At 43.3% G+C, this 13,842-nt stretch overlaps 1 protein-coding gene across 1 annotated transcript in view; it reads right to left on the bottom strand.

Annotated features, from left to right (window-relative positions):
• lamb4 (laminin, beta 4) overlaps positions 1-13,842 on the bottom strand; it is a gene marked incomplete at both ends in the record, with an annotated part of 44,510 nt that overhangs the window by 7,813 nt on the left and 22,855 nt on the right. The window contains 9 exons of the mRNA XM_079251903.1: positions 791-1,015; positions 1,150-1,307; positions 4,815-5,046; positions 5,137-5,280; positions 5,520-5,700; positions 9,583-9,694; positions 11,202-11,314; positions 12,977-13,168; positions 13,248-13,385. Coding sequence (XP_079108029.1) covers positions 791-1,015; positions 1,150-1,307; positions 4,815-5,046; positions 5,137-5,280; positions 5,520-5,700; positions 9,583-9,694; positions 11,202-11,314; positions 12,977-13,168; positions 13,248-13,385 — 1,495 coding nt within the window. The remainder of the gene's footprint in view (positions 1-790; positions 1,016-1,149; positions 1,308-4,814; positions 5,047-5,136; positions 5,281-5,519; positions 5,701-9,582; positions 9,695-11,201; positions 11,315-12,976; positions 13,169-13,247; positions 13,386-13,842) is intronic.

Here is a 13,842-nt window from a genome sequence, read left to right as displayed (position 1 = left end):
TTAAAAAATCAGATTTTTTCACAAACTGTTAACTTATAAACACAAATCTCGTACACTTTGTACACCGTTAACTTTCTGCCTGAAAATAATGAATGTCTCAAAATTTCAACTTATTGAATATCAATAGATACATTTCCTTTGACCGACCTGCCTTGCACTAAAGTTTTGTCCCCCCTCGCCTATGTGTAACACTTCAATGATTTAAAGCAGTGACACTCCTATGATAATTATTTACATGTGTTATTTTCATAGTGATGTTTAAATGAAGTAAGATTATTTTATTTTCCCAACCTGCATCCCTTAATAAGCCTACTTTATAATAATAATAATAATAATAATAATAATAATAATAATAATAATAATAAACATCAAAATAGTTTTGCAGATTCAAGCCCCTCCATGCAAAAATCATGTAAAATTGAGTATAACCTTATTTTGGGTCAAGGTCATTCTGGGACTGGCCAATTTTATTGTACATAGTGTGTATTATTTTAATGCGACCTTACAATCAAAACCTCATTTTATTGTAAAAAGGATGAACAAAAAAAAATATTTGTTTTATTTTGATTTAAATTTTTCTTTTTACTTTTGTTAAATACATTTTAGAATACATTGTTACATACATTTTAAAAGTGCCTTTTGTGATTTGTGTAAATCAACATACCACTTAATAAGTGGTAACCTTGGGACCTTTTGAAGAACAATGAGCTAATAATAATCCTAAAATCAAAGGGAAATAAAGTGAACTTGGGGGGCTGATCAGGGTAAAAGAAGCTCTACATAACTTCACCTTTACAGGCCTGTTCCAGGGCATCTCCATAGTAACCGGGTTTGCAGTGTTGGCAGTACGGTCCAGCAGTGTTGTGAAGGCAACGCAGACATTCCCCGGTCACGCTGTTGCAGGCATCAAGATCCTGTGGGTCAATATTGTCATTGCAGGGACACACCTCACAGCGAGCTCCTGGCAGAGTCAGGTCGCCATAGAAACCGGGACTGCACCTGTCACAGAGTGCACCTGAGGGGGTCCCAGTGTTGGATCACAGAGGGTTTACGTCAGATCAAATTTACACACACTGAAATCAGAAATCAGTCAATCTGATAACTAATCCTGCACCACAACTCAGCTGCAGGTAACCAGGTGACTCCTACCTGTGTGCCCCTTCTGACAGTTACAGGACAGACTGGGGGAATGTGGATCCTGTTGGCAGGACGTGGCAAAGAATCTCCCACTGCTCAGAACATCTGGACACAGGCAGGGCAGGCAGGCCTGTCTGGAGACCGGGTTCCCATAGTAACCCTCCACACACCTATATCAGCAGCAAAGGTGAGCCATCAAAAACAGACTTGTTTGATCTCAGCAAAAGACATGTGGGAAAAAGTCTATAATGATATTATTACATGACAATTATTGAGACAGTTGCTGCCTGCCTTCAGGAAGCCCTGCAGGACTTACAGGACCTGAACTTGGTTTAGTAAAAGCCAGCATGATAAAAGTCAAATGTCCAGACTTCATTCATGCAGAAACAGCAGATAATATATAAATCAGACTTGTTTCACTCCTAAGTAATTATTATTATAGCCTTGTTTTTGGACTGTTCTTCACTTTTGTTTTAGTTGGACCTCCTGGAAATGATGGGAGATAATTCAGTATGAACATGATGTTTTACTGCATGCAGGTGTTTAGACTGTGACATCTTCACAACCCTGGGATTACAAGGAATCACAGTGTCAAATAATGTTAGGTAACAGGCAAGCTGTAACCTCCGGCGGTTAAAAGTGTAGCCTACGCAAAAGTCCCAAAAACTGCAGTTCCCTCTTTCATGCACTATGGACTCCAAAACTGAGCAAATCCTCATGAAATGCCATGTTAAAAAGACCGACTTCACAGCAGAAATAAACATCTTTACAGCTTGGTACAAAAAACATTTCAGGTTTAATAGGTCAGGTTTACCTTCATGACAACTGTGGGGAGTGAATTTTTTTTAAACTCGCCCGTTTAAAAGTAATTTAATATCGAAATTCAGCATAATTAGGGCCGTGTCTTTTTGATTGACAAATATCTCGCTACAAGAAGGCAGAATGTAGCACAACCGTAGTTTTTAGCCAGTTAACAGCATGATTTAACTTTAGCCTCCTTACCTCCATTAGCTGGTTAGTTTTTGTTAGCCTTTGTTAGCTCTAGATTAGCTTGGTTAGCTTTTGGCCTACAGGCAAATTGGAGTTCGATAGTTGTCGATCATCACAATCAGAATTAGAATAAAAAATGTATCTATTGTTAATGGACTGGCGTCCCAGTACCAAAAAAATTTGACTTGCAGTACAACCTGACCAGAGTACACAGACACAGTTTAACAAACACACATACAAGATCAGGCTAACTGCAGCACAGCTAGGACACAGCGTTCCGTTTCAGCAGATTAGAAAGAAAAAACACATGAGGTAAACAGAGGGGAATGTGGGCAAAAAAGAAGAGTCTCTGCACTGCCCCACCAGGAGCAGTCCTGGGATCTGGCAAAAAAAAAACCTCACCACAGATAAGCACATAATCAGACAGTCACAACATAAAGGGAACATCAGGTGGGGTGGGGAAACAGGGTCTCCCAGGTGTGGACACAGCTGCTAAGTACATGTAGTCCAACGTTGGCTGGAAGGGGAATAACCGGTCGGGGGCCAAAGATAGCGGAGAATCATTAGGAGGTGTGTTTGTGATTGTGAGTGCGAGTCATGTGCATGTACTTCCCCCGGTTCATCTCTTCAGTCTATGCTGCTGTTGATGGAAGGGTTCGACCTTGGGAGAGAAGATACAGGAACAGAGCATCGAACAGCATTCCAGGAGATTTGATAAACCAGCCCACCAAGGCGAGTCGAGGGAGCCAGACTCATAAAACAGCCCTTTATTGGGTCAGGTTGGTGGGCTCTAGGGTCAATTTCCAACAATCTGAGCTGACAGCTTCTCCAAGACGTCGTCCACTCTCTCAAACTCACTAGTAAAGTCTATTCAGGGTTCCATCAGATAGTGGAACCTAGGATTGAGGTGGAGTAGTGTGGTTTGGTACCAGCTGTGAAACAGTGGACCAGCTCTATACCCTTTGCAGAGTATTGAAGGGGCAATGGGGGTTTGTCTAACTAGTCTACATGTGCTCTGTGGACTTGGACTAGCCAAAAACTGTGTCTATCAAGAAATTCTTTAGGGGATTGCTCCGGGAGTTTGGAGTTCAAGACTGCCTTGTTCGAACTGTCTGGTCCCTGTACGACTGGTGCCAGAGCTGGTATTTGCTAAAAGATTGAGCTTGCTGGCAGTAAGTCGGATTTGAGAGTCGGACTCTCACAAGCCTGTCCTTTATCATTGATTCTGTTTATAACTTTTATGGACAAAAGATACATAAACTACAGTCAAAGTGTTTAGGGGGCCCCATTCAATTCATTCAATTATTCATTCATTCATTCATTCATTCATTCATTCATTCATTATCCTAACCGCTTTTTTCGATGAAGGGTTGCCACACACTCAAAAATAGAGGTACCAGTTTGTACCTAAAAAGGTACAAATGCTTGTCGCTGGGGGTGTACTCTTTTGAGAGACATTTCTGTACCCTTCAGTTCTGGTCTATTTTTGTACCTTATCAAGTTCAACCTCACCTTATCAAGTTATGTTTTTTATGTTTTCCACAGCATTAGGCCTGGTCCATGCCACTTAGCAATATTATCTTATCTTTAATCTAGAAATAATCTTCAAAAACTCAAAATGCTGACCAGACATACACTTAGTTTGCAGCATCTGACCTTCACTGTCTGGTGTAGTAAATGACTGTTAAGTAGTACTACTGTCATCACTCAGCTCTGCTCTAGTTTGTAACATTACAGCCATTAACATTACATTTTTCAATGCTGTAGGTACCCTTATGGTCGAAATGGTACAAATTTGTACTTTATGTCACTTTGAACCCTTTTTCGTACTCTGAAGGTGTGCTTCTGGTCTCTTAAAGACCAGTATTGTACTTTTGAGAGAACATTTCTTTAAAATGTAGCTATAGGTACAGAAATGTCCTTATCTTGTACCTCTATTTTTGAGAGTGCAGGAAGCTCGAGACTAACTTGGCAGTCTTTGGGCAAAAGGCGGAGTATACCCTGGACAGGTCGCCAGTCCATCGCTGGGCGGGTCCTGTTCAGTGGATTCATAATCGGATCTTTTTTATTTGCAGATGATGTGGGACTGTTGGCTTCATCGGGTTATGATTCTCAAGTGACAAAGGGTGGATTGTCCGCTCCAGTTCAGGAAGAAGGTCGTGCACCAAGTGAAGTGTATAAATATTAGCGTCTTGTTCAGGAGTGAAGGAAGGATGGAGCAGCAAGACTGATAGGCAGATCGGTGCAACGTCTGCAGTGATGAGGACTCTTTATTGGTGGTAAAAAGGGACCTGAGCTGAAAGGTGAAGCTTTTGTGACTAGTGACTGAAAGAACAAGATTGCAAATACAAGCAGCCAAAATGAGTTTCTTGCTCAGGATAACACGGCTCTCAGAGTTGGGGCAAGAAGCTCAGTCATCTAGGATGAACTCAGAATAGAACTGCTACTCCTCCTTATCCAGGAGCCAGATGAAGTGGCTTCTGCATTTGATTGTGATGCCTCCTTCCTGGGGGGTGTTCAGGCATGTACCACCTGGCTAAGTTGGTTTACCAATTAAACATGAACAAATAATTGAAAGCATAACAGTTTATGCTCAGTCACAAGGGTTTACTACATAAAGTGATTACAAGATCCTGTAAAGATGAGTTTACCTTCTTTGTTGAGACAACATGTAGAAACATTCTGACCTGTCACAGTGTGGTCCGGTAGCATGTTCCCGGCAGTTCAGACACTCTCCGGTCTCTTCATCACACGCCTCTGACAGTCCATTACATTCACAAGGTCGACAGAACGGGAATCCCCAGTATCCTGGCCGACAGCGATCACAGCGCCGGCCTGTCATCTCAGGGCGACATGCACACAAACCTTGGATCTGATCGCACAAGTCTGACACCGAACCTCGGGGATCACACTCACACCCTGCAAACAACAGGAAGGAATTTGAGGGAAATTTAAGTCTGCTGGATCACCTTTATTTTCTAGATTCTCACTTGAATGGGAGATTCTTACGTTTGCAGCCTTCAGGTCCAAATCCATAAGTCAGAGGTGCACAGTTATCACAGCAACGTCCAATCACATTAGGTTTACATTCACAGAAGCCATCCAGCTTAGTGCACACAGTTCCAACAGAACCAATGATGTTACACCTACAAGCTGAGAGAGAAATGGACGATTAATGTCTAAAATCTAAGTGAATGTAATTATCACAATAATATTTTCCCCACATCATTTGGGGCAGTGTGTGGGGTACAGTATATTCAGGGTGAATCCCTGTTCCTTCTGTTGGCAAGACGTTTTCACTTCACAGTGACCATCCATTTAAAATGGCCGATGGGTATCTTAGGCTTTTCATTGGTTTGGTAAACATTGTAAAAATGATGTGAATGACTTACGGATGGCTCTTTGGTGGACTCGTGCAGAAAGACTCTTGATTAGACGTTCACAGAGTTCTGTTAATGATTCCTGAGATACAGACTCAACAGCCAATCCAACACAGTCAAAATGGCGGAAAGAGTCAAGGTCATTCTGGGAGCAGAAGTCTTGGACAGGCTCAACGCTGGGTACCAGCCCCATCTGGAAAACCAACAACAGAGTAAAAATTGTTGTGGTGCCTGCTCTGCTGTGTCTCTGTAGTGGGCATGCCAGTTTCCCTGGCAACAAGATCTTCACCAGTTCCTCATCAAGTAAACAGCTGCAGTAGGATAAAAGACCAGTTCAGCCATCCAGTCATCGCCAGATTGTTGTTCACTTAGCTCTTGGCCTTCTAAGCAAATTGTCCTACTTGCTCTATTGCCCCATCTAGTTTGGTTTTTGTCTGTTTCTGACCAGAAGATTCGACCTGCCTGCTCACTTGTTTGTCTGCCTGCTTGCCTACCTACCTACCTGCCTGCCTGCCTACCTGCCAACCTACCTACCTGCCTGCTTGCGTACCTGCCTGCCTGCCAACCTGCCTGCCTACCTACCTGCCTTCTTGCCAACCTGCCTGCCTACCTACCTGCCTTCTTGCCAACCTGCCTGCCTACCTACCTGCCTTCTTGCCAACCTGCCTGCCTACCTACCTGCCTTCTTGCCAACCTGCCTGCCTACCTACCTGCCTTCTTGCCAACCTGCCTGCCTACTTACTTACCTACCTGCTTGCATTCCAACCTGCTACACTTGCCCAGGAAATCAATAAAAACACTTTATTTGAATCTTGATCCGGGTTTGCCCTTGGATCCTGGAAGTAACTCCGAAACCAAAACAAAAAATAAATTTAATGCATGAACACTGATCCTACAGGAACCCAGAACCACAAACTGATTCCACAGGAACCTAGAACTTCCAGAACCATGAACGCTGATCCCACAGGAACATAGAACCTCCAGAACCACGAACTATAATCCCACAGAAACACAGAACCTCCAGAACCACCAACGCTGATCCCACAGAAACCTAGAACCTCCAGAACCACCAATGCTGATCCCACAGGAACTTAGAACCTCCAGAACCACGAACTATAATCCCACAGAAACATAGAACCTCCAGAACCACCAACGCTGATCCCACAGAAACCTAGAACCTCCAGAACCACCAACGCTGATCCCACAGGAACATAGAACCTCCAGAACCACCAACGCTAATCCCACAGGAACCTACAACCTCCAGAACAACCAACGCTGATCCCACAGGAACTTAGAACCTCCAGAACCACAAACGCTGATCCCACAGGAACCTAGAACCTCCAGAACCACCAACGCTGATCCCACAGGAACGTAGAACCGCCAGAACCACCAACGCTGATCCCACAGGAACATAGAACCTCCAGAACCACCAACGCTGATCCCACAGGAACATAGAACCTCCAGAACAACCAACGCTGATCCCACAGGAACATAGAACCTCCAGAACCACAAACGCTGATCCCACAGGAACCTAGAACCTCCAGAACCACCAACGCTGATCCCACAGGAACCTAGAACCTCCAGAACAACCAACGCTGATCCCACAGTAACATAGAACCTCCAGAACCACAAACGCTGATCCCACAGGAACCTAGAACCTCCAGAACCACCAACCATGATCCCACAGGAACATAGAACCTCCAGAACAACCAACGCTGATCCCACAGGAACATAGAACCTCCAGAACCACAAACGCGGATCCCACAGCAACCTAGAACCTCCAGAACCACCAACTCTGATCCCACAGGAACCTAGAACCTCCAAAACCACCAACACTGATCCCACAGAAACCTAGAACCTCCAGAATCACCAACGCTGATCCCACAGGAACATAGAACCTCCAGAACCACCAACGCTGATCCCACAGGAACCTACCACCTCCAGAACAACCAGCGCTGATCCCACAGGAACCTAGAACCTCCAGAACCACCAACGCTGATCCCACAGGAACATAGAACCTCCAGAACAACCAACGCTGATCCCACAGGAACATAGAACCTCCAGAACCACAAACGCTGATCCCACAGGAACCTAGAACCTCCAGAACCACCAACGCTGATCCCACAGGAACATAGAACCTCCAGAACAACCAACGCTGATCCCACAGGAACATAGAACCTCCAGAACCACAAACGCTGATCCCACAGGAACATAGAAGCTCCAGAACCACCAACGCTGATCCCACAGGAACATAGAACCTCCAGAACCACCAACGCTGATCCCACAGGAACATAGAACCTCCAGAACAACCAACGCTGATCCCACAGGAACATAGAACCTCCAGAACCACCAACGCTGATCCCACAGGAACATAGAACCTCCAGAACCACAAACGCGGATCCCACAGCAACCTAGAACCTCCAGAACCACCAACTCTGATCCCACAGGAACCTAGAACCTCCAAAACCACCAACACTGATCCCACAGAAACCTAGAACCTCCAGAATCACCAACGCTGATCCCACAGGAACATAGAACCTCCAGAACCACCAACGCTGATCCCACAGGAACCTACCACCTCCAGAACAACCAGCGCTGATCCCACAGGAACATAGAACCTCCAGAACCACCAACGCTGATCCCACAGGAACATAGAAGCTCCAGAACCACCAACGCTGATCCCACAGGAACATAGAACCTCCAGAACCACCAACGCTGATCCCACAGGAACATAGACCCTCCAGAACAACCAACGCTGATCCCACAGGAACATAGAACCTCCAGAACCACCAACGCTGATCCCACAGGAACATAGAAGCTCCAGAACCACCAACGCTGATCCCACAGGAACATAGAACCTCCAGAACCACCAACGCTGATCCCACAGGAACCTAGAACCTCCAGAACAACCAACGCTGATCCCACAGGAACATAGAACCTCCAGAACCACAAACGCAGATCCCACAGCAACCTAGAACCTCCAGAATCACCAACGCTGATCCCACAGGAAGTTCCTTTGGGAATGTTAAACCTTCAGAATACTGAATTTACCAAAGATTGGACTTCTGGATTTAAAAGAACAAAACTCTGAAGCGAAGTGGACCCTGATGGAGACAGATAGGTCCAGAAGTCAGAAGACTATCCTACAGCCATCCTTCTAATATTAGCCCTAAAAAATGCCCGATTGTTTATCAATAAGGAGGACAAAGTGGTTTTAGGTGGAATATGTTAATCACTGTAACAAAACACCCGCACGCCCAAAGTCAGCTTTTCTTACTAAGATAGGAACAAATCAGACTTTAGATAGTATCTGTAATAACTAACTAAATATACATTTTTAGAACTGTCAGAATCTTTATAAATGAGGAAGATAAAAGTGGTTTTTGGTGGATTGTGTTCATTGCCATAACAAAATACCTACACACCCAAAATCAGGTCTTTTTGCTGAGATGATACCTACCTATATAATACCTGATTTTGTGAGTAATAACGTTGTTTTTGCATTAAAACGTTAACTTCACAGATTAATTTACTTTCATTATTTTACTAAATACATTTATTTTTTATAATGATCTGGTGACACCCTGAAATTATTTTGGTTTGGACCGCTGTTGGGGTCAAGACTTCCAGTTTAGGAAACGCTGCTCTACAGTACCACCTCCCAACCAGGACTGTTTGTTTAGACCCTAGAGATTCTCCAGTGGAAATGGAGGAGTCTTTAACAGATGAACGATTGTGGTTGATTGTACAGCTTAACTAACTATAACTATTTACTAATAAATGTTCACTTTTCATCAATCACCAGAGGATAAGTTTTGTATAAACACTGTTGGTAATGGTCAGAAAGAGAACTGTCACTGTTCTGCTGTCAGTGTTATTGCTCCTGAGCAGGATGTGCTAAATACTAAAATAGTTTGTCTTTCTTTGATCTGAGGCATTTGACATGAAGAAACCAACATCTGCTGAGCAGATTCTATTCAGAGTCAGGAGGAAACTGGAAATCCCTTTTTCTGTGAAATGATGTTATGCAGATCTTTCAAAAGCTGAGTTGACAAATGGATGAAAGTTTCCTCACCGAGTCAATCAGGATGTGTGGGCTGTCAGATCCAGACTGTCTGTGAAAGACGATCTCCACATAATACTGACCTCCTCCTTCCAGACACAGCTTAGAGTCCAGAAAGCTAGCTCTGAAAAGATCAAGACAAACACAACAGCGAAGTGACAAGAAAACAGTCACAGCAGATGTTCTCAACAAGATCTCACTGACAAGATCTCAAAGTTTTGCAAAGATTCAGTAAAACTCTTTGAACAAAATTCAAACAACAACTTAACCTGAAACTGAGCCAAACAGTTCTGCAGGTGTTACTGGAAATGAACATTTAACACAAACACTGAATATCCAGTAGGCAACTTAAAAACAACAACCTGAGCTGTCAATCTGATGAATCTGGTTTTATTTAGACACTGAAATTAGGGTGAAACCCAGAAGACATCAACAGTGTGGAACATCTGCTCTTTTCTCCTCAGCTTTCAAAACATTTCACTCAATCAGCAGTGACAGGAAAGTGAAAATATAGCATTATTGAAACAGTTTTTACCCTTAACTCTACTGACCCTGAAGTTTGAAGGGCCATTTCTGCTCCCTAACGTATGTAAAAATGGACGTCCCTTTAAAATCATCATACGTTTCCGTCCTCATACTTCCATGTGTCTTTTATGTTGCAGTGGTTGTTAAGTCATGTCATCAACTGGTTGGCAGTGCTGAGTTCAGAGTTCACTTCCACATTTTGACAGAGGTTGGTAGCAGTAATGCACTGCACAACTGTACAAAGTTTTTTTGCTGTTCTTTATTTATTTTTATTTCTATCGCTTTTATTTGGCGGTTTCTCCATCGTCTTTGTCCAGTTCTCCCTCTTCTTCTCTGGTTTGTTCTTTTTATCTAATTATGGGTAGGCTATGCAATTCAACACTGCCCCCGTGATGTCTGGTGGTGTTGCACCGTTTTTAGCATCAAGTGACAGATAGCCAAGCTCCTTGAAAACAGACCAAGCGCTTGGGTAACCAACCCAGCACACAGATAAAACTGTCTTCCTGTTTGCATATCCGTCTTCTGTGTCCAGCATAATTGGGCCTACTAAACCCTCGGTTTAACCTTGCTAAACCTTTTCTCACCTGAATATCAGTTTCCCAAGTCTTGGTTTTCAGTAAAAAAACAAACACACAACAGAAACTATTTATGTCTTCATGATGGCCCAACTAGGACTATTTCTGAAAGACTTTGCAGCGTATTTCTTCCAGCGTTGAGTGAATGGCTAGTGGGATGTCATTGTTATTGTAAAAAGGGGCTGTTGATGTAAACCATCTTTAAGCTTATTACCTCCCATGTTCAATACAGACTGAATGATTTGAAAATAACAGGAAGTGACATTGCCACACACGGATGTCCTCCAAAATAAATCCAATAATGGACTGATAATCTAGTCATGGGTAGTTCTAATTATCAACCAATCAGATTACAAAAGTCATGTAATTACCTCCAGATAACTGAGTGATGGTCATGCATCAATCAGAACATGTTAATGTCCATATAAATTGGCTGTAAAGACATTATTCTGTTTCTGCATCTTGTGTATTTACACCAGAACAGTCATGTGACCTGTCAGCAGGTAAGATGGTTGTTAACTGATGTCTCACCTGGTGTTTCTTGGGAGAATCAGCCTTTTACTTCCTGTTGGGTTGCTGCTACAGCCTCCATCCCCTGGTGACACCATGATGATGCTTACTGTAGCCAGCCAATCAGAAAGAGCCTGCAGAGCCAGATCAGCTGACATTAATTACAGGACGAGAAGGAGTCATACATCGTTATTGTCCTCATTTCAGACTGGAAACCTAAAAATATCCCACTCACACTGTTTTATGTATATTTTTAAACTTAGACTAAACTTTGCTTTTATTTCAGTGTCTTTTTCATACATTCTGCCATGTCCCTGCTATGGACCACGCTAACAAGGAACTACTCACTTGTGATTGGTCAGTTTGTGATTGCGCCTTTCTGGATCTTCTAGTTGAATTTGTAAACCACCATTTTTATAAACAACACGCAATGTTTTATTTCTTCATTTGCTTTATTTCTTCATGAGGACACAGTGTTGGTCACCATTGTTGTTTTAAAGCAGGAGAGAACTCCACCCTGTGGAGTTTACCAGCTAAACCAGCCTCTAAACACAAACACACCATTTTTCAGAGGAAACAGACTAAAATTAAGGACCATTTTAAAACTGAAAATATTTTCTAATCATATAACAATTTATCCCCAGGAATCATGAAACAGTTTTACAAATAAGAATTGGCTTATATTCTAAGAGGTAAACTGAATTTTTTGAAAATGGTTGTGTTCATACTAAATGGAAGATACTGCTAATTTTGGTACCGATCCAATTCCAAGTAAATCTGGGAGAAGTATCTCATTTAGAGATGCACCTCCTGGACATCAACCATTGACTGTAAATAAAAGATGGGTGGAGCCACCTGTGAAGTCACCCGTAAGGTTTCTGAAGGGCTGAATTTAATCTCATTGGGCGGTTCTCACCATCACCATCTTGGTAGCGTCACGCGTGTCATTTCTCCCGGACAATGGCCTGCCTGCAGCTAAACTAACTGAGTTATCCTGGAGCTAACGGGAGCTAACCAGCTAACGGAGGTAGCCAGGCTGCAGCTAAGTCACGCAGTTAGCCATCTAATAACCTGCTACACTCTGCCTTCTTGCAACAGGATATTGATTACCTGTCAATCAAAAAAGGACACACCCCTTATAATACCAGATTTTGAGATTAAATTAGTAATAAATGGATGAGTTTTTTAAAAAATCCCTGCCAGCCAGTTGTCATGAAGGTAAACCTGACCTATTAAACCAATAACGTATTTTGTAGCAGACTGTAAACATGTTTATTTCTGCTGTGAAGTTGATCTATTAAAGATGAACTACAGAACTTTTACCATTCTCCGGTCCCACGCCCCTCATCGATGGCTAACTTAGCTAACTCATCCATCTTGCATCTGACCTGTTAGCTCCCTCCAGCCAGCTAAAGACAATCTGACAATTGCTCTTTTCTCTTTCTCTTAATATTCAGTGGTGGACCAGACATGTTTCTTGATGGACGTCTGTGCTCTCGCTGGGATTTTCTAATTTATGTCATGTCACCTTCTGAACTGCTTAGTCTAATTAAGGGTCACTGGGAAGCTGGAGCCCTCTCTCTGGGCCAGAGGCAGGGTGCATCTCAGACAGCTCGCCAGTCCATCACAGATTTTCTCAAAAATGAGAAAATCTGTGATGGACTGGTGAGCTGTCAGTCCATCACAGTAATTTAATAAATAAATTATTAAAGAAAGAAAACAGAAAATATGGCATAACAAAATGAGACCAGTCCCAAACCAGGCTCAAACTTGAGGTTTTTTAATGCCCTCCTTACCTCCAGTTTATAGTGGATCACCAGCTGGTAGTCCATCGACGAGGGAAGGTTGTCCACGGTGAATCTAAGCCCCGCCCCATCTGTCACTGGGATGAATCCCAGGCCAGTTGAGGTCAGTAGCTGGTCAGCCGAGCTTTGATGGGGAATTACCTGCTCCGTATGATCCGCATTCAAAGGAATGTTCTGCTGCAGCTGAGGAGAAGGATGCGATTGGCTGAGATGTTAAAGAATCACGTTCCATTGGTCCAAGTCTAACAGGAAGACAACCCACCTGTCTCTGTCTCCTTCTGCGGGCAAGCCGTCGAGTTCGACGAACCACAACCACTTGTCCATTAGAGACCTTAAAGTCGAAGCCTTGCTGTCTGAAGTACTGCTCACAGGGGGGTAAAGCTCCTGGGTTCGGCTTCAGCTGTGAAAACAAACAGGAAGACAGAGACCTGAACCAGAAAGCAGGTCAATAACCCCATGCTGCCATCGTACCTGCTTTGATGCTGAACTCACTGAGCAGCATTGTGATGCTAACAGCTAAAACAGGTGGAGTCGGAATTAGCTCGCCAGTCAAAATCAATCATTTAGGACAGGCATCATGTGAAGCTTATTAGATCAGGGCAGATATGAAGAACTGTGTTCATTGATTTAAATATGATCAACCACAATGCACTCCTTTCAGAGACGTTTTAATCTGTCCAGCAACACCCTCTGCTGGACAAATCCATAACCTCCAAAGCCAATGGAACAAGGGTCTTGGAGGGCCACAGTCATGCAGGTTTTCCATGTATCCTGCTCCAACACAAACTAATCAATCATTGAACAGAAGTCCATTGGCTGTTGGATCCATTTAATTGAAGCCAGGCATGTTGGAACAG

The sequence above is a fragment of the Telmatherina bonti genome (genome assembly GCF_933228915.1).
Source record: "Telmatherina bonti genome assembly, chromosome: 2".
NCBI classification, from domain to species: domain Eukaryota; kingdom Metazoa; phylum Chordata; class Actinopteri; order Atheriniformes; family Telmatherinidae; genus Telmatherina; species Telmatherina bonti.
This window is presented reverse-complemented; position numbering and strand designations above follow the sequence as displayed.